Below are 21052 nucleotides of genomic sequence, written 5' to 3'. Positions count from 1 at the left end.
TAGAATACGAAAACATTGGTGAATGCCACAAATTCTCCTAAATCACTCGTACGCWCTATTTAAGAACAAATCTGTGCGTACGAACGGTTCTTGCATGAGGCCCAATGTGTGAAACAACAAATATTCTAGATTTTAACAAAACAATATAAAACTCAAAATCAAGTTAAAATAAATAAAATTACCAACCACATTTTTAAAAGTTGTGAACTAGCTTTGTAGCTCTGCTTTTGCGTTTGGTCATACAGGTCTAAAAGAAAACTTCAAAATAAGAATAAAGGTGCAGTATCCAAAGTTTTTAGTAGTCAGGAAAACTCAGGCTGGTTCAGGTTTCTGCCTTGTTCACGTCACCTCTGTGTGGCCGCTGTGCGCTGCGTGATGTAACGGCGTCCTTCCTGCTCTGTCAGTAACATCCAGACTGCATACATGTGGGATCAGAGCTGCAGAACAACCTGTGGCCCAGTTCACAGCCGCCATGTGTAAAGGGCTCTGCCAGAATTTGTCCCGAGCATTGACTTCTGCTTTGTGCTTCAGCAGCAGCTCCACAGCCTTCTGTAAGGATAAAAACGCAATCCAACTAAAAAAACATCTGGTTGTCACCCCTCAATTGTGAGTTTGTTTTATAACATATAAATATACTTCATTTCGTGAAGCTGCTGCTCGATGTAAAGGTGTAAGCATGCCCTGGTCCTTGGCATTGACATGTGCACCTGTAGTAAAAGCAGAAATAAGCTTTACAACAGATTCACAAGATTTATGATAAGATAAAACTTCAATGTTTGTTTGTTTTACCTGAACTCATAAGTATTTCCATAATGTGAACATTGCCCAAATAAGCAGCAGCATGAAGGGGTGTGCTTTGTTCTTGGTCCTAAATATCAAGAGAGTGGAAATACAAATTAAACATTTGAGTGGCAAAAACCTTGTTTTTACTATCTGGGAGCACTACTGTAGTAAAGACTACTGACTAATAGTTTACCTCTAGTGTTTATAGTTTATCTTAGTATCCATTATTGCATCATACATGACCCGTCACACTGAGGATTAAGTCACATGCAGCGTAGTGAGATTTGGCAGAGATTTTGCATCTTATCTGTGGGTCCCTTAAAGAAAAGGTCTGAAATATAATCCTAAAGATGTTTTAAAGCACTCTTTAAAGCCGTGCCAACAGATAACACGATTTTGAGCAGAAAACCTCTAAATGTTTGCTACTTGTCCTGCATGATAGAGAAGCTATCAGCTGGGACCAGCTGGGAAATCACAATATCCAAATATGGTTTGAGGTATCTGCTCTGAAATTATGTAAAGAAGTTGTTATAAGAAAATGTTAAAAATAAGATTTAGACTCATTGTCCAGGGGTCATTTCAATTAGCAAGAGAAATCAACCCTTATGTCTATAACCACTCATGTTAGGTATTCAACTGTAGTAGGAAGATGAAGATGTGCTTAGTTTAGTTTGACTAAATGAGACTTAATCCCCAATTTGATGTGATGAGTCACATATGTTAAGATAGTTGTGCTGTAAATTATTTTAAAGCTCTGTTTCCACACATTTCAGTGTTTCGTGTCAAATAAAAACTCAGGGAGTGATCACCTTTTCATCATTGTCATTATTCAGATGAATTCAGTTAGTGGAACTGAGGAGTGGGGTTAAAATATTGTACAGGTACACAATGTGGCCATTACATTGTATATCTGTATTCAACTACCATCCATATTTGTGTCATTATCTTTGAGTCAAATTCTGGTGTACAGGCATAAATTTATCTTATGACAACTAAACAATGAATGTGAGCCTTGTATTAGTGGGCAATTGGTAAATGCTTGTAATGCTTCTTGAAAGCCACAGTAGCCACGTATACAATATACCTTAACTTCTGATGTGACTGCATCCAGTTTGGTGGTTTCTATCAGACATTTTGCATTAAGTATCAAAAACAGACAGTTTACTTAAACATTCATTCATGTGACTTTGCTTCTTGCAGACATTCAGAGCACCTGCAGCAGGGAGCATACAGAAGAGGGACGACTGAACCATGTTCAACCAAGTTCAATACATTTAAATCTAAATGACAGTACCTGTGCATTGACATCTTCATTGTGCTCCAACAAAAACGTCACATCTTCAGCGTTTTGGCTGAATATGGCCTGAACCAGTGGAGACTGAAGAATTTGATGCAGTGCAGGTGAAGAACACATGAGGAAAGTAAATTAAATCAGTTCACTTTTAGATTTCTCAGATTTGTGCAGAAAGCAAGAAACAGTCTCACAAGGGAAATGCAAGCTAGGTTTTTGATTTATTACTAAACGTTATCAGCAACAATTGAGTCTAAAAAGACATATTTTTCTCCCCATGGTAAGAAATTTGTGGTTAAACTTGTAGAAAACATTCTGCGTCGTGTAGCTAACATGACCAGCATTAGAATAAGTTTTCTTGTGTTATTTTAAGACCACAGAAAAAGCGTTGTTTACTACCTGGTCCTTGATATTTCTTAACTCCATGATCAAATCACTTAGGAGGCACCTTCATAAAGAGTTGGTTTACATTTAACAACATATCACAAAGTTGCAGCTAGTTAGCCTAGCTTTAGCCTTTTAGCAACCATCTAGCCTGTTTGATGAAGTTGTGAAATATCGCGAGAAGAGGCTAAACGCGATTTGCGTGGTTATTAACTTTTTTTTTTTTATCTTAGATGATCAAGGATAAAGTTGTGTTTTGTATAAAAAATATTAGTTGTGAAAGCTATTTACTCTTTTTGGTTTATACAATAAAGAATATTTGTAAATTTGACAAAGTTATTTAAAGGAGCCAGGCTTTCTTGTAATCTTTAAAGTGGTTTTGTTTACCTGTTCTTCAGGATTTCAGAGTTTTTGAAGTTGTTGTTTTACTAGTATGTAAAGTTTTTCACATGTTTTGTACAAAGTTAAGTGACAACAAACAAACAAACAAACAAACAAACAAACAAACAACATTCATCTGAAAATTATTGAAACCAACTTCATGCCCTCTACACGGACCGCTTCATTTTCATTCCGACCTACGCGAGCCGTACACCCTGTAGGCGTATTGGATAGGCTCTTCGGCAGATAGAGCAGATCCACATACATACATAAAGCGGACCCACTTCTGACGGAAGACGAGCAAATCAACCAATCAGAACKGGACAGGGATAACGCGCATGCGTAGTGTGCGTTGAAGCCGCTCAGCGCCYCACGACTTTGGCAGGCTGTAGCTTGAACAGTTTCAGCTATCTTTATGTATCAAATGGTGTCATTTTAAAAGCAGCTTCAATATTCATCACGAAAACAATTGTTCAGACCTCCCAAAAAGTTGACACAGGTAAGAGCCTTTACTTATTTAGGTCACGGGTAGCGTTTGCATTGCTAACGAGACAGTTAGCTTGTCTTGATTGTGACTCCATACACGCAGTGGGACTCTTTATTACACCATGATGGCTTTTTTTATTGAGTTTACAGCCTTTAAAATATTGATAATTGCTTTGTTCTAAAGCCAAATTTCCTATCTGACATTTCTAGTCATATTTTTAGGTAATCTAAACAGTACTATCTGCTGTCATTTTTACATTCAGCTTGGATTTTCTTAAACTATTACACTGACACTGTTTTAGCATGAAAAATAATGACAAAGAATTTATTGCTAACAAAACTACATTTTTATAATATTTGGTAAAAAAAAGTTTTGAACAGCTTCTTTAAAATGGTTAAATTTTCTGAAATAATGCATAATATCCCRGAACAAACCCGAGACATCCATCATCTTATGAACCTTTGAAATACATAATATTGTGCTAGAAACGTCCCACTGGTCAGACTTTGTTTATACTCAACACTTCAAAGATTAAACTGTAACTTCATTTATTTCTCTTTCAAGTTGTCAAAAAAAACTGAAGTATTAGTTTATAAAATTGATTCAGATCTCTCAAGAGTGTAAGGGAATCTTAAAATGTTACTAGAGGGATATAAATAGTTTTCTACTGTTGACACTAAGACTGTTAAAAAAATGCCTGCTGCTATATTCTTGTCTAACCTTTTTATACATTATTTTACTATAATAATTTGAGTGAAATTTGAACAATAGATGATTTATTTCCCTATGTTCCAGAGTTTTGCACAAGTCACGGCTCATTTTATATCTATGGTTGTACCATTGATACTGATACAAAATGCTAAGTGAAATTGTTCATACCCAAATTGCCCCCTCCCCTCCTCCTCCTCTTCTTCAACCTCTTGTTTGACCATCAACTAGATTGAACAATAGATTTGATCATGGAGGTGATTATACAGAGGCTGTTATGTTTGGTGATTCAGAAGAATTGTCCACTTGATTTGAAAATAACAGGATTTATTTGGGTTTATAGTAAGTTTTCTGTCATATATCACTGTTAACTACTTGGAAGAAAATATTTGCATTTGTCATGTTAGAATCAGACATAACATTTCAAATCTTTTTTTATGTCTTTACCTATTTACGTTCCCATTTATAAGAGTCCCAGTTTGAGGGGTGGGACATCACATGCAGTTTGTCAGTTTGGGAGGTGGCATAGATGTAAGTGATACTGTGAAACCTGCTTTGTGCAGATTACGTCTTATTCATGTTCACCGAGGCTTTTTGGGAAGTTGGATGAATGAATGACTAAGAGATCTAATGTCCTAATAGACCAGTCACATTACAGTGTGAGCTTAGTAAATCCAAGTTTAGAACATTTAGTAAAGTCAAAATGAAACATTTTTATTGATGCAAGCTCATCTTTCTTGGTGTACTATTGTTAAACTAGAAGGTCACATGGAGAGTGTCCTCATCCAAGGACATCCTGTTCTGCAACTTTAAAAAAAAGTGGATTTATACCAGCATTTAGAGTATTTGTAACTTCTCGTTTACTCTTAAAGATTTTAGAGTTTGCTAAAGCAGTTTTCCTTTAACGTTGAATTAATCTAAACAGAAAAGGAAACTAAAACCCTGATTACATCCTTCTGCCTTGACTGGAAGAGCTTGTTTACAGATTTTTAGCCTGTTACGGTCAGTCTTTAGCTAAAAGGTGGCTGCATTAGACTTTCTTAAACTTCCACATAKATGTTGCTCTTTAAAGAATTTGACAAGATGGTTGTTGACACACAGATAAGGTAACACGATCCACGAGAGTAGTCCAGGTCACGCTGGACCAGGAACAATGCATACCAGTTTGTCAGACATGAAAAGATTAAAAAATGGTAGACTAAATAAAGCTGATTTTGAGCCAGGTGTCTTCCAGTCAGGCTGATGGGAAATCMTTTTAGGAGTAATAAGCAAATTTTACTCATGATTATAAGAAGACCAATTGGAGAATGCATTTAGACAAAAATAGTGCAAGACGAAGTSACAAGTGTCTCTATGCTAAAACTGCATCTATGAGTAGCGAAGCTGAACAGGAACAACTTGATTATTGCTGTGGGTTGGAAGGGAAAGGACAGAAAGCTGCACAGCTTCAGTGTGGTGTCAGGGCAAAGACAGCCTCCTATCAGCAGCATTGATTTATTTGTCAAACAGATGCTTGTGGTGCAAATGGACTTTAGGTGCTAGCAGGGCAAGATTAAACACCTCTTCGTGTTGAACTTTGTTCTGAGGCAGCAGCTYAACAAATTATTGGAAGCCAGCATTAGAAAGAGTCGGGCAACTTTTTACCTTCATGGTGATGTGTTGGGAGCACGGAGAGGGGGGTGGTCTCTGGATTACAATGTCAACAGAATACAAAGTAAAAGATGAGCCTTAGTTTAGGATCATTATTTACAGTGCTGCTGTTGCACAGGAATACCACACTGTGGCAGAATACTTGATTTTTTTCCAGTCTTTAGTAACAGTGTGTGATGACTGTGGTCACATGGGAGCACATGAAAAATAGTTTGGTGTAACTAAGTTATAAAGAATTTAAGTTTCCTGTGGCCCAGTAATCACTAAGTGTCATTCTAATGGCATTTTCACCTATAACTACACATATGCTGTTCTGTTTCTTAATGTCACCATTTGAATTGATGATTTCAGCCTTAGTCATGAGTTATGACTTGTTTAATCATACAAAAAGGTTGAAATAATATTTATTTTTGGAATATATTTAAACTTAGCACTTCCTTTTTATAGTAGTGGAAAAGTTGTTCCACCTTTAAAAGGATAGTTCACATCTTTTCAAGTGYGGTTCTGTGGAAAGCTGTTTATAAAGAGCTTTTAAGATAAGCCCAGACTGTAGAAATAAAATGTATTATGTCAGATGACTTTCTAATGGCTCGTCTGAGCTGTTGGCTTGTCAGTTTGTTTAAATTAAAACTGTTTCTCCAAACTGAGATCATGCAAAGAGCTGTTTACAGGTAAGATATTGATTGTTRATAACCTTTCTACAGAACCCAATTTCAAAAGARGSAAATYGCCACWTTTAAGGGAACATATGCAAAATCCACTTTTTCAGCTGTTAAATGCTTTTTYTTGTGTYTTTGGAGTTTGTAGGAGTTTAGAAATTTTGAATTTAATCTCCCAGTGCTGCGRAGATATCTGATATTCTGTTTGGGTCYTACTTTTCAGCCCGTTCAGTTTTATCTGTTTTCTATGATGTTTTCTGAACTATACGTCAGTATTTGCGACAGAATTTCTAAATAATGTCTGAACTTACCAAATGCAATCTTCACTCTCCTCTGGCTGTGGGTCAGACTCTGGCTGCAACATGTAAGACTGGATGGACGTCTTCTTTTGTTGACATCTTTTAATTCATTTGTAAATAAAATATTTCTGCGCAGCTAGACAACCACAAACCCCTCTATCAAGCTAAAATAGACTGTCCTGGAAGCTGAAGGGGGGTGTGTGAAACGACTGGATTAAGAGACAGACTCGAAACGAGTTGATCTGAGACACGCCTCAGAAAAGGGGTGAAAGAGGGGCTTGTGGAGTTACAATAAGAAGGAATTCAGAACAAAGCATTACAGTTCCAGTTTATATTGACCCCAAATGAATGACTTACATGTGAAAAAGAAGGATTTAAAAGCATCATATGTCTACTTTAACGCAGTTATTTTCAAAAGGTGCAGTTTTTTTCCGGATCGTATCCCTGTAAGGAAACCATGATTARAGTTGTTTTATGCTATTCATTAATTATTGCAGAAACTGTGTAGAAATGTGTCACTTATTAAGCTGAGATCATTTGTCTAAAGCACTTGTTCAGCTGAAGGAAGTGGATTTCTGCTGGAAAAGCTGCCTCAGCTCATCCTTATCCTCACAATGGCACCATCATGTGCTTTGGTTTGTGTCGTATCCGCTCAGTGTTATAAAATTGAACTGCTCTGCTTGTCTAAGATTTTTTTTTTATTATTATTTGTTTCCTGCTATCAACGATGAGTTGAGCAGCAGCTGATTTAAAGAAGCGGTGTCCCTTTTCGATCGAGGGGAAAGGATGTGTGTAGCAGAAGTGAAACTTGTGCATCTCGAGATGGACTCAAGACATTTATGTGATGACTTTTGCTTGAATTTCATGTTGCTTAGTCATTATTACAACTTGCAAAAAAGGTTTTTTTTAGGAAGAAATTAGGAAAAAGTAGGTGCACAGTCATGTTGAAATTTAGTTTAGGTTTTTGTTTTGGRACAAAATAGCCTTTAATTTAAGAATTTAAGCATTGGTTTCACATGCAACAACAARAAATAAATGAACAAAATGACATTATTAGCTCCCATTAAATAAAAGTTGGTGTTTTCTTGCAGGGGAGGCTGATATTCATCTCTTSGTCCTGCAGCACGATGACAGATGTACAAGATGGAGACATCCTGGAAGGTAGAGCTTTCTAATAYCTCAAACATCATTTTATACTTCTCRTTTTTTCAACACGTTGACTTATGGCTGCTTAGGTTGCAAAATACCTTTTTTTTTATCAGTGTGAAGTGCACGCTCAGTTACTTCAAACCATAAATGATTGCATCACTGAAGTTTAGAAAAGTCTCATAAATATTCTTCAACCTGGAGTTTGTTTGTTGCRTCAGAAAACTTTAAAAAGTGTCGTTGTTTTCTTGAAAAGACACTGTTCAGCTTCTGTGGGGCTTTTATTGACATTTTGCAGCAGATATTTGCTGTGTTGATTGACTCTGCTTCTYTTTATTTAGTGGATCTTTTTTTTTGCAACACAATGCCAAAATGTCTTTGTGACCTTTACCTTCCCCCTTCCACACACTCACCCCTATTAAAAAAGGAAAAGAAAGGGGCAGAGTCATATAAAGCACAGTCCCTCTTAGGCAACAGTGGACTTTAAGATGAGCAGATGAGCAGTGATTTGAAGATGAATGGAGAAAAGACGGAAGAGTTCAAACTTAGTGAGTAGTGTTTGTTCTCAAACATTTGTCGTGTTAAACAATAATTATAAGACAAGGAAAAGCTCACCTGTGACTTTGAGTGTAATCCCTTTTCTTGATTGTGCTCTCATAACATGTTTTAGTGGAGTCATTGGGTTCAGGATGCGGCTAATTAGAGGTTTCTGCTAACTGAGTTAAACCTGTCATTTTAGATTTATGTTAAATTACTTGTGTGGCAATTTGAAACATGATAAGAAATGAAGCTCTCTATATATGTTTGTATATATGTGTTTTTGTTTTACGTCAAAACTTTGATAAATGCAGCAGTAAATGTTGAAACATTTTAAAACAAACCTTTTTTAACAGGTAGTTTATGCATTTAGTCTTCATATTTTATCGAAATGTCACTTTTGTGAAAGCGTCTTCATTATATATTTTAAGATAAGCATCATCATCATTTAGTTTTTCTTTCAAGTATAATGAAAGGAATTTTGGGGGCTTACAAAGAAATTCCTTAATTGAGAAATGAGATGTGAAATGTCTTTAATGATGAAGAAATGAACGTCAAATTGCCGTCATCTTGTCAGGAATACTATGTCCTGGATGACTAAGATCCTGCACCAGTACTTGATTTACTTCTTCGTTAAATTTTTCCAACTTCCCTAAAATTTCTGCTCTAATCTCAATGAAATCACAACTTCAGAATCGCACAAGAAAACTAACTTTCAGATAGTTTTTTGCTCTTCAGCTCTTTATCACGAGCCGCCTCTCATCGGGAACTAAAGTGTTGCTGATTTCTCTCTGCTGTGATTTCTCCTCAGAGGACTCCGGGCAGGAGAATGGAGTCCAAACGAACCACTACAGCTCCATCTCCCCTCCTGCCTCACCTGTGCTCCAAGAAGAACCCTTCTCCACGTACTTTGAYGAGAAGGTGCACATTCCAGAAGCTCCCAACCAGGTATCGCCAAAGAAACAGATACTTCCAGCAACATAAGCAGAAAAAAAAAAGTTTAAATCAGTGTAGACACAGAACAGCATATTTTTGTGGTTGTTAAAATGAATGAAACTCTGCTTTCCTTCACTCAGATGTTCAGTTTCCGTAAACTCTGGGCCTTCACCGGACCGGGGTTTTTGATGAGCATTGCTTACTTGGATCCAGGAAACATTGAGTCAGACCTGCAGTCTGGAGCTAAAGCTGGTTTTAAGGTGGCTTATAAAAACACATTTGTTTACACAGCTAAACAAACTTGGCATTAGTTATTTCAACTCTTTTTAAATCAATGAAATGATGTCTCATTTTCCTTGATGCCRTGATTTTTGCTAGAAATGTTATTTTTGAGTGTTAAAGGGCATTTCAATGTTAACGAGTGGCTTGAAAAAGTCTGAAAACAGTAACTCATCTTGCGTTGAATGCATCCCTCTGCAGCTCCTATGGGTGCTCCTCGGAGCCACCATCATCGGGCTGCTGTTACAGAGGCTAGCTGCTCGCCTCGGCGTCGTCACAGGGATGCATCTGGCCGAAGTCTGCAACCGGCAATATCCCACCGTGAGCACTCCGTTCATCTAGRTTTTTTTTCCTCTGAGTGATCGTTACCTTCTTCCTCCTGTAGTTTATAGTCTGTTATTGTAAATGTTTCTCCTTCAGGTTCCTCGGATCATCCTGTGGTTGATGGTGGAACTGGCTATCATTGGTTCAGACATGCAGGAGGTCATCGGCTGTGCCATAGCTTTTAATCTTCTCTCTGTGGGCAGGTAACGGGTTTTATTCATGCCGGAGAAATCTGCTAATGTGTTGGCGGATTTAAATAAAGTAATTAAATCTGGATTCCTCTCTGTCTCGTCCAGGATCCCACTGTGGGCAGGAGTTCTCATCACTATCACAGACACTTTTGCGTTTCTCTTTTTAGACAAATATGGTTCGTAATGATCCTGAACAAAACATAGAACCTCACTGACTGTTTTTGACTCGTGGTATTTATACTTTGTTAAAATCTCTTCAGGTCTGAGGAAACTGGAAGCTTTCTTTGGCTTTCTGATTACTGTAATGGCTATTAGTTTTGGCTATGAGGTAAGCTTCCTTCACACTGAAAATCTCGTTTAAATCATTACATTTTGCGGCTGCTTAACATTTTTTTGTCACTCCACTTCAGTATGTGCTGGTGAAGCCTGACCAAGGGGAGGTTCTGAAGGGGATGTTTATGCCGTACTGTGCTGGCTGTGGGCCCGTGCAGCTGGAGCAGGCTGTGGGAATAGTGGGTGCTGTCATCATGCCACACAACATCTACCTGCACTCAGCACTGGTGAAGGTTAGAGACGTTGATGCAACAATGTTCACACTTAAAGCGATAAGCTGAATCATCGGTTAGATTGAGCTGCAGTGATGTTGTCCCAGGAGCTCCCTTAATCTTGTTGTTGTCGTCGATTTTCTTTAGTCTCGGGATGTGGACCGCAAAAAAAAGGAGGACGTAAAGGAAGCCAATAAGTACTTCTTCATCGAGTCAACCATCGCCCTCTTCATCTCCTTCCTCATCAACGTCTTCGTTGTTGCCGTCTTTGCTCAGGCCTTTTACGATAAAACCAACATCCAGGTGGTAAGTTTGCAGTTTGACAAACACTGCAGCAGCTTTGTTTGTAAAATAAAGCTGTTTTTTAACAAGCAAATTTAGCAATCAGTGGAAATAAATTAAAATGATGCTAATGTGTTGTAGAATGATATGTGCAACGCGACCGGCAGCCCTCACACGAATCTCTTCCCTCTCAACAATAACACTCTGGAGGTGGACATCTACAAAGGGGTACGGCTGCAACAATAAACCCAGACTGATACATTTTTTGGGGGGCGGTGGTGATTAAATACATTTCAAAATACAGCACACACTTCAGACTGAGTGAAAAATATTTATTAGGGCTGGTTCAAGAATTATACTTCAGCTATTAACATGAATAATTACTGCTGTAATGTGAAAAGTCTCCTTTTTAGGAAGAGAACCTAGAAGAAATCTTGCTTTTTGTTATTTTCATGTGAGAATAAACCAAGAGCTAAACTCATTAACCCACACTCATCAGCCACATCTTGGAAAAAATTACTTAAAATGTCTTCCAACTGCGTGTGCCACCACTTAGACACAGCACTGCTGCACACGATTAAGTTATTAAAAAAAATACATTAACTCATAACCTGACCTTATATCAGGCAAGGGTTAAATAGTTTCCAGAAGCAACAAAACTATTATTATTATGACCCCCAACTATTTGTATTTTTCCAAAAGACACCTATCTATCAAAATATGGTCCTTCTAGCTATATTTGTGTCCTTTAGGGTATAATCCTGAAATAAAATAATTTCCAGTTTTATTAAGAGCTTTAATCACAGAAAATGTGAATCACCTGCAACATCAAAAACATGACTGTATACAGATGTTTCTAGATGAAAGATTTGGTAGATCAGCTTTCTGTTTGCCCCTCAGGGCGTGGTGTTGGGCTGCTTCTTCGGTCCTGCAGCTCTGTACATCTGGGCCATCGGTATTCTAGCAGCCGGTCAGAGCTCCACCATGACAGGAACCTACTCTGGGCAGTTTGTGATGGAGGTGAGGACACCTGCGGGCTGCAGAGTCATGTTTGGCATTCTCTTCTGTGGCCGTCCGTAAATTTTGTCATGTATTTTTCTTTTTGTCTGTACTCAGGGTTTTCTGAACCTGAAGTGGTCTCGTTTCGCTCGGGTGCTGCTGACTCGCTCCATCGCCATCACGCCTACACTGCTGGTCGCCATCTTTCAGGACGTTCATCATCTGACGGGGATGAACGACTTCCTCAACGTGCTTCAAAGCATGCAGGTCAGTACGAGGTGCCGAGGAAGCCCTTAAGCTTCTGTGRTTCAGATAACATCGAAAAATGTTTACCGTTATTTTTCTTCTCACCCGACAGCTTCCATTTGCTTTGATCCCAATTCTAACCTTCACCAGTCTGACGTCCATAATGAACGACTTTGCTAACGGACTGTAAGTGAAACATTTTTAGTCCGATATCATCTTAAAGTTATATAATTGTGCCTCTAACGTAAAATTCATACCCGCTGTAACCAGCTGCAAGTTTCTGTGTCTGAGATATAACTGACCAAATATTTTCAGTTCCCTCTTTTATTTACGCCTCACAGAGCTAATCTGTGCAAACAAACAAACGTACATTCAGCAACAATCTCGTAGATCCTCCTCGGCCTTTCCTTCAGCTGAGAGCGGATTAAAAAGAAAACAGCAGCTCAGTTTCTTAAAGCCGCAGCRCGGCTGTCTCTGCAGGAGGTCCCTCAGTTTTAAGGAAGAGACGCGAGGAAGAGTTGGTCATTATTGCTAATCGCTGCATTTTCTCACCCCAGTTTGTTGTTATTGTCTAATTATGAATCCGAATGAAAAAACGTTCTGTTTTTACCAAAATATGTTTTGATGTTAGATCAGCGTTATTAGAGAGGAAGTGAAAGGTGCAGCAGCTAGTGTGAGTACTTGTTCCCACACTGTTCAGTTTATCAGCGAAGAGGCCAGTATGTGACTGTTTGCTTTGTTTTGTTGTGTTTTGCATAAAACAAAACAAAAACAGTGTGTGGGTTAAAAAGTGTTATTTACCTACTTCTGTTTGTTTTAGATAAACCTCTGGAAATCAGTCGTTTTAATCTTAAAGCAGTCGTTTGCATTGGTTTAATAAACTGTTGTTGTTGTTTTAAGGTTGTGGAAGATTTCAGGAGGCATCGTCATCCTGGTGGTTTGTGCAATCAACATGTACTTTGTGATTGTTTATGTGACCGCCCTGAACAGCGTGCTGCTCTACGTTTTCGCTGCTCTCCTCTCCGTGGCGTATCTGTGCTTCGTCGCCTACCTGGTGAGTTATTTATATGATGCCCTGGAAACTTTTTTTTTTTTTTTTAGGCAGTCTGATTCTCATTTAAAAAGACTTCTTAAAAACCTGAGTTTTWGCATGGATTCATGTAATTTAAAAGTAATGTCAGCATAGGTTTATAAACATTTTCAAATTCAGTGGCATAACGCTGCCAGAGATTTAAAAACCTGTTAGCGCTCAGAGTGATGGGGACAACTCTCAGCTACTACCACACACAATTTTAGCTCAGTATTCWTAACAGTGACTGAGTTACAGCTTTTATGTTTGGCATGATCGAATATCTGTGGCAACTCTCTTGAATTAAATTTACCTTTAAAGGTAATCAGTTGTAGARGTCCAGCCAGTGATGTCTTTARGATAWAAGGTGGTAAAACAACATTAAAARGAARCATTAAGAATTAGATTTTAGGATGTAATTCTACGTATCGGCTCAAGTTTTGAACTAGTGTAATAATGTGAGGTGCAGCACATCCAGTTTAAAAAGACACAACAGCTTCAGGTTAAGAAAATAGACCAGGGCTAATCAATTGGCGGCCAGCGGGCCACATCCGGCCCGCGAGTGACCAAAGTTCGGCCCGCCAATTGGTTCATTCATCTCTTAAGCCCAAACCCCCGATTTTCTACTTTAATTATTTTAAGTTCTTTTAGTTAAACATAGACATGTTTAGTGTCTACAGAAATGTCAGAATCTTGGCTACAAGCTGGTAAAAACCATTTCTATGAACATTCAAGACAGTTAAAACTACAAGTAGTTGAATATAAAACTTTGAAAGTGAAAATAAAATTGGTTTAAAAATTTGGCACGTCAAAGATGTCAAAATATTTTTTGTCAAATATGAGACAGAATGTGTTCTTTTTGTTTCTGATATTGTTTAATTATTACTACTTTTATAGGGTTCTCTATGTTGTATTCATGATTAAATACTAAATAATAGTTGATTAGTCTCCATAGATGBTTGTACATGTMAGCTTTGTAGAGACCCAYTAGAGTACTGTGTGAATGTGTAAATGAGGACACAGATTGTGGTGTAAAGCGCGTTGAGTGTCCTGGATGGATAGAAAAATGCTAAAAAAGTACAGTCCAATTACCATTTACCATTAAATACAGTAAAATAAACTGTTTCAAAGGTAGCAGATCTTTGTAATACTTGGCTTATTCATTTATTTTTTTTCTCCAACCACTTCAGTAGAGAACAGAACTTAATATTAGTTAAGTTACACGAGCAGTGACTTTTTTATACTTGGTTTATTTACATAATGACTTTAGTTGCTAGATGTTCGGTCCCTCAGCTGTTGACCCGCAGTAACTGTGGCCCCCAGAGCAGTTTAGTTGAACAGCCCTGAAATAGACGTTACGTTTCGAATTAATAATTTTAAGCTTATTTACTCATCTGTTAGTTGATGTGATCATTAGCTTGATTCTGGTTATATTGTGCTTTAAATATTCAGATACGTTTAGTTTATTGTAGCAAATCAATGACAAGAAAACAACAGAAAATAKCAATAAAAAATAATTCAATGACGATTAATTGCATCAGATGTAGATAAATCACAGGGTGGACTTCTTCCACTCAGCTTTCATTTTTGTTTAAGAAATGACAGAATTTAGTTTTGTTTGTTTAATTTCAAATATTTAATTGTGTGGTTGCAGAATGGCTGTTTTATTTAAAGCTAAAAAGAACCAAAGTTCAGGCAGAAGTGTTTTAACGTCTCGCTCTCTTCTCGTTGTTGTCTGCAGTCGTGGCACTGTCTGGTAGCCTTGGGGGTTTCCTGCCTGGACTGTGGCAGCAGGGTAAGCAACCGACCTGCAGTGTTCATAGAGGAGCAGTCTGAGTACGACTCCTAGAGCTGAACACGACTCTAACCAGCAGCATATCTCCTCTGGGAGAGACTTGTACACAGCCAGGACTGTTCAGGATCGTTTAGGATCTTGAGCCTGCTCGTATCTCCTGTTGGATTTTTGTAGGGCTGGATATCTGAATTGGCTGCTTTTTAGGCTCGCGAACACGCCAAGATCCCACCAGCAGAACATGTACATGACAGCATCTAACGCTTGAGGTGATTTAGAAGAAACAAGCTGATATAAATACATTTAAACAATCAATAAATGTGCTTAAATTGGGAGAATCTAGCTGCAGTATTCAGTCATGTTTATTATTAACTTGAGCAGTTTTTGCTACAGCAGCATAATCAGAGCCGGTGAACTTTGCCTGAGGGACAAAACCATGAGACATCATCAGGAAAGGGATGAATCAACCAGAAGAGACTAAAATACAGTCTAAACTGTGGCGTCACCACAGCAGTGGTGACCTTCGCTTGTTTCACTTTTTATAAAATGTTTTGTTTAAAGCGCAGTGAGGTCGACTGGTGAGGCTTCCTACGTCCAGCAGAAAACTGAACTTCCTGCTCTGTCAACAGCTCTGATACAGACAGAATCTGTGGCTTTTATTTTCACCCTGCACCTAAAATGTGACTCTAAAATCAGGATCATTTCACTTTTGAGTGACCTTTGTCTCCTCCTGGAGTCCAGTTTGGGTGCTGTGTTTTYAGGAGAACATGTTCTTAATGCTTTAGATAACCTCAAATAAACACCAGCAGTACTCCAATTTTTCAAATATATATACTTTTCTATACCAGACAGCACARCTATCAGGGCCTTTCTTTAACTCGTCATGTTTTGAAGAGTCGTTCTGGTCTCTGTTCTCCATCCTGGAGCCATACAGAGGATAAAACCTCATTTTATGATCAGTCTCACTTCATCTACCTCAACACCCCCTCCTCTCCCCTAACTGTCTGATCTCTGTGTAGCCTCACTGGAGCAGTGTGATTATTCTGTTGATTAATGCATATTTWAAAAAATAAATAAATGTTAGTTATATTTAATACCAAATACAATTTAAAGTTGTGTACTGAAAAGCACCAAACGATATCCAGCCCCGGTGGTGTTTAAAACATCTTGGTCATTGGTTTTATTTTTGTGTTGTAATAAGCTCATTTCTTTACCAACATGTCAAAAAAAAATATCCACGCTAAAGGAGTAAGTTTCAATGTGAAGTTTTGTGTACGTTTGCCACTTTTCTCTTTGTGCAACTTGGGCTGAAGGAGGCGGTTTGCCAGGATGAGGTACATAACTTTTGACTGATTTGTGTTTTTTTCAAACTGGTCTCAGAAATGAAACAGAGGTGATTTCTGAGCGACTGAACCAAGTGGCTGTAAACGTCTGCAGCTCTTTTTTAGTGCCTCATTGATCAGGACGTCAGAACTGGTTGTATTAGAAACATAAATGCGTTCAACTTTATCTTGTTTAGATTTGGAAACATTAGTTAAAAGCTTTAAGCTTCTGTCATCCTGTGAAGTAGTTTCAGTTAAGATTCTCATTTATGGGAGAGGAGGATTACTGATTTCACAAAAAGCTGAACTTTTTTACAGCATTTATATTTATAGAAAAAAGATCTGGATGTGTTCTGGRAATGTACAGATCTGTGCAAAAGTATTGAGTCATTCACTGTTTATATTTAGCTTCCAAGCAGCAAGACTTACCTTTTAATATTTTAGGATTATAGAAAAAGTGTCTTTGATCACTAGTTCTTCTGGTTTCTGAGTGTTTRTTTCTTTSTTTGTTTTTTTGTRAAACCCTCTCACACCATAACTTTTTAGATAAATTATTACTCATAAAGGTTATATTCATAAAAGTCATTAGCATTACTGTATGTATACATCTAAAAGAGACTTTCAATTTTATTTATTCCATTTCAATATACCAGTAGACAGTTTCAGTGTTGTGTTACAGAGTCTAACTCTGACATCTGAACCATTCTGACATTAAAAAAAAACTCCTCCAGTGTTGTGACGACACAAAAACAACCTGGCAAAAAATATTTTGAATTGGATTTTTAAAGACTTTACCTGTTGCCTGACAGAAACATAGTTTGTTCCTATTCATTACTTAAACAAGCAAATAATAATAATAATAATAAAAATAATAATAATGTTTGACACAAAATACAATTTTAGCACAAAAAGTTGTTAGCTGAAAACTCAGTGTAGGATGATGCATTTCTCAGGCCTTTTTTTTTAGGTTTTTGTTTTGTTTTGTTTTTTCCTGTCAGATACTGTTCATGTATTTCTTTATTTAGGACACACTGATCAATATCACTGCATTGCACAGCTACATAACATACAGAAGTCATAAAACACTTACACAAAAAAGTACAACAAAACCACAATAATCAACGCACTTTAAATTACACAGTAAAAAATGGTTAGTTAATTGTGAATAACTACACTATTGATTAGCTTTTAGCCAAAGCTTAAGTTGTGATTTTGATTGATTGATTGATTGATTGATTGATTGATTGATTGATTGATTGATTGATTGATTAGGCTCACAGTATGCTGTGGGCACAGTATGCATGGTCAGATACAAGAAAAAAAAAACTGGAGAACTACTGATCAACATAACTGAAGATAATAAAATATTACTGAAAGTCTGAATCTCTGGAAACAACGTCTAGAAAATATGGGTACTTTATAACTTTTGCACAGTTCTGTGTATATCCYTTTGAGTATTGGCTGAAAAAACTTTAAGATTTCTATGCAACATAATAAGCAGAACTTAGTTTTGTGTTAATATATGAAGAATTATTGTAAATAGAAGCAAAGAAATTTTAGTTTATTTAGACATTCCTTAAAACATGATTATTTTATTAATGCAAAAAACATTTCACAGCCTTGAAAAAAATACTGCAGATTTAATCAATTATTTATATAAAAGCAAATATAATATTAATAACCAGTATAAGATAATCAATATAAGTAATGGGTATTAATTTATGTTGAACCTCTTACCCTAAAGAAGTGATTTGTCCACAACTTTGAATGAATTTGACTTCAGGATAATCTGGGCTCAACTGTTTTTTTTATTTTATTTAATTTATTTTTATTAATGTGTTTACTGTGTTTAATGTGTGTACTGTTCTGTTTTTTATCAGGTCTGTTTTAAGTATTAACCTGCTGTGAACTTTTACTGTAGATCTTTGCAAAGTAGACATTACAGCATATAAAAAAATTGATCAACGTAATGATGAATATTTTATCAGCCAAAAGTAGCAATAATGTCCAGTTTTGTTGTTCTAACTTCCAGCTGTGACTGCGGATGCAGCGTTTTTCTGTTTGACATGTTTTTCATGGAGGTGATTTTATGAGCAGAGCATGAAGAAACGTGGCAGTGGACACAAAGCTGCAAGTTTCAAGTTATTAAATGGAATTAAAGCAAGTAACCGAGCAATATCCAAGTGATGTGAACGTTTTTAAGAAATGAAATGAGAAGTGCAGCAGAGTTTTCTCTCAGGACTTACTGTCACGTTGAGCTCTCTCTTTTATTGTGGCGGGTCTCAAACTTAAATCATCTCTATTTTTACACAACTTTGAGTTCAGAAATACCTCACAGACAGAACTGGAAAAGATGGGTACCGCAAATGTAAAAAAAAAAAAAAAAAATCAACATACTGATGTGTGATCACTGATGTCATGTCGCTTTTCTTTTCTGCTGTTTGAAACTGAAAAAATGAAGCTGTTTGTTGCTCTTGGGTGGAGCAAACCATCTGTCCAAAAATAAAAGATAATTGTAAATTTCTGGACATTTTGTTGGAGTCTTCTGTCTGAACGTAAAGACTGGTGGTCTAGATTTAAACCAACAAAGATGTTAATAAACGAAGGAGGAAGGAGAACAGATTAAGGTTAAAATTAGAGCAAACAAGTAATTTATTTTAAGTTTAATTTGGTAGGTCACACAGGTTTAAAATTTGCTATAATTTTGATTTTACAAAATACAAATGTTATCTAAGAGGGAATTTTTTTCAACCGTGACAGTAAATCTTTTTAAAAGAGAAAGTTTATGTAAATCTTATAAAGAATAAAAAACTGATGGAAAAGTCTAAAAATAAAATGCAAACATGGCATGACGTGTCTGCACATGAGAGATATAAAACAGTTTATATGTGGATAGCAGCTAATTTATTCAAAAAGTGATCAATTATTTTCATTTAACATAAACAGTAAAAACGGAGAAATTTGTGGACTAAAAAGTGGGCACATTTTTAAAAACTTTAAATCAGTTTTGAGCAGATAAATTAATTTGTTCATTGTTAGAAGAAGCAGTGACCAAACTTAAGTAATGTATTATGATTTGCAGTAAAATTACACTTTTTACAACATTTCAATCACAAGTTTAGGTAAAAATAGCTTCATATCTGATCATTAAATTAAATCAGTTGTGACAGTATTTTATTTATGTTGCACCCTTTTGAACCTGCACRACAGTAAACATTTTGTAAACCTTATTTTTATTCTAACATATYAAACATTTATTAAACACAGGCAGTGCAAAATATAAGATGAAGGTTGAAGTTTAATCTAATATTGATGTAGCTATGGCTGCAGAAAAGGATTTATTTCTCATTGCAATATGAAAGTGAGCAGTTTCACAAATGAATCAACTGCAAGACAACATGAAAGATATTTGACAATCAGACAACTTCAGTCCTGAATGCACACAGATGGTTCAGATGATTGTAGCTAAAATGCTAAATAAGAGCTTCATTATGACYGAAAACAAGAGAGGAGCGATGACAATAATAAAATATAACATTTTCTAATATTGTTCACCTTTCAGCTTTTACAACTAACCCCTGGTGTGTTTATCCAACATCTTACTGATGTATTCTTGTGAATGTTTGACTCCACTGACATTAAACCTGATTATAAAACACAGCATCGCATTTGCGTTAAAGTGCTTCATYTCACTAATAATGTGGTTTTTTTTTTCTTGTTTTATCTAAGAGAAAAACTAAAAAATGAACAGAACTGGTTTTAAAAATATATGTTTTCCTTTTTCATTTAGTTTATTTAATGAATGATAAAAATAAAAATGTGAGCTGACAATCTGTTCTATTGTTTCTCTAATAATAAAACCTGTTTGCTGTTTCTTTCAGATACCATTCAGTCTGTCGCGCCACACGGACATCTTCTTACTGAGCGATATGGATTTGGATGCCGGGGTCAACAGATAAAAGGACAACCTGAGTGAAAACGGGGACCACTGACTTTTGGCCAGTATGTTGTCGGTGTTTCAAAGTGTCCTTAAAGTCCACCTGCAGACTTGTAAAACTCAAACTTCAATCAGCAGCCCACATTACAACACTAGAACGAGTGTTTTTTTTCTTTAAAAACAATGTGGACGTCTGTTTCAGCCAATAATCTGCAAACAATGTTACAACAACCTTTAGTTTGTTCTTTTCAGTTTGTTTAAATGGTTTAACCTCATCAGATATTCAGATTATCAGCAACAAAACCCAATCTGTTCCTTTTTATGATCAGTTCTTAATGTGTGGACGCAGCGTGTTTCCAGGCTTTGTGCTTTTGTTGGGGACCGATCAGGTTTTCCATGATTCTAATGTCTTGAAATGAAATATTTATATTTGAAAGACGGTCATTGTAAAATGTAGAGCCACACTGTTTTCAGTTTTAAAGTTGCTCTCATTGGTGCATCACGTGGCCAGTCCCACACTGCAGAAAAAGTCCATCTTACCAAGTTTTAAAACCTTATATCAGCCAAAAAAATCTTTTTGATCTTGTTTTGAGACTGATTTACTTAACAAGAACCAACTGTGTAAGAATAATAATCTTGTTTTCAGAATATGTAAAATTATTTGTCTTGTTAGTCTGAAAATTTGACTCAAATTAAGTCAAAATTTCTGCCAATGGAGTAAGAAAATTTTACTTGGTAAGATTCTTAAAATAAGAAAAAATTGAGTCAAATCAAGTATTTTAATAATCTTACCAAGTGAAATTTC

The 21052-nt window shown here is 36.5% G+C and overlaps 2 protein-coding genes across 5 annotated transcripts in view; one reads left to right on the top strand and one right to left on the bottom strand.

Moving 5' to 3' along the window:
* LOC106533481 (serine/threonine-protein phosphatase 6 regulatory ankyrin repeat subunit C) overlaps window positions 1–2605 on the bottom strand; it is a 15548-nt gene extending 12943 nt beyond the window's left edge. Inside the window, exons 1-5 of the mRNA XM_014029807.1 lie at window positions 2474–2605; window positions 2078–2161; window positions 790–868; window positions 637–707; window positions 349–549 (exon numbers count right to left, since the gene is read on the bottom strand). Coding sequence (XP_013885261.1) covers window positions 349–549; window positions 637–707; window positions 790–868; window positions 2078–2161; window positions 2474–2500 — 462 coding nt within the window. The 5' untranslated portion in view covers window positions 2501–2605. The remainder of the gene's footprint in view (window positions 1–348; window positions 550–636; window positions 708–789; window positions 869–2077; window positions 2162–2473) is intronic.
* Window positions 2606–3169: 564 nt separating this feature from the next.
* On the top strand, window positions 3170–20854 carry LOC106533487 (natural resistance-associated macrophage protein 2). 4 transcript variants are annotated; one of them, XM_014029815.1, is made up of 17 exons: window positions 3170–3338; window positions 7734–7803; window positions 9137–9273; window positions 9402–9521; window positions 9742–9861; window positions 9961–10067; window positions 10161–10231; window positions 10316–10383; window positions 10466–10621; window positions 10748–10906; window positions 11024–11110; window positions 11783–11902; window positions 11999–12148; window positions 12240–12313; window positions 13028–13181; window positions 14938–14991; window positions 20192–20854. In XM_014029815.1, exons 2-17 carry the CDS (start codon window positions 7770–7772, stop codon window positions 20267–20269), a joined length of 1689 nt encoding a protein of 562 aa, XP_013885269.1. In that variant the 5' UTR covers window positions 3170–3338; window positions 7734–7769; the 3' UTR covers window positions 20270–20854. The 4 variants fall into 4 exon arrangements, with proteins under 4 accessions (XP_013885269.1, XP_013885271.1, XP_013885268.1 ...); XM_014029817.1 differs by lacking the exon at window positions 20192–20854 and having other exon boundaries at window positions 14938–18838; XM_014029814.1 differs by lacking the exons at window positions 3170–3338; window positions 7734–7803 and adding an exon at window positions 8230–8336.
* The last annotated feature ends 198 nt before the right edge of the window (window positions 20855–21052 follow it).

Source organism: Austrofundulus limnaeus, unplaced genomic scaffold (genome assembly GCF_001266775.1).
Source record: "Austrofundulus limnaeus strain Quisiro unplaced genomic scaffold, Austrofundulus_limnaeus-1.0 Scaffold955, whole genome shotgun sequence".
Classification (NCBI taxonomy): domain Eukaryota; kingdom Metazoa; phylum Chordata; class Actinopteri; order Cyprinodontiformes; family Rivulidae; genus Austrofundulus; species Austrofundulus limnaeus.
This window is presented reverse-complemented; position numbering and strand designations above follow the sequence as displayed.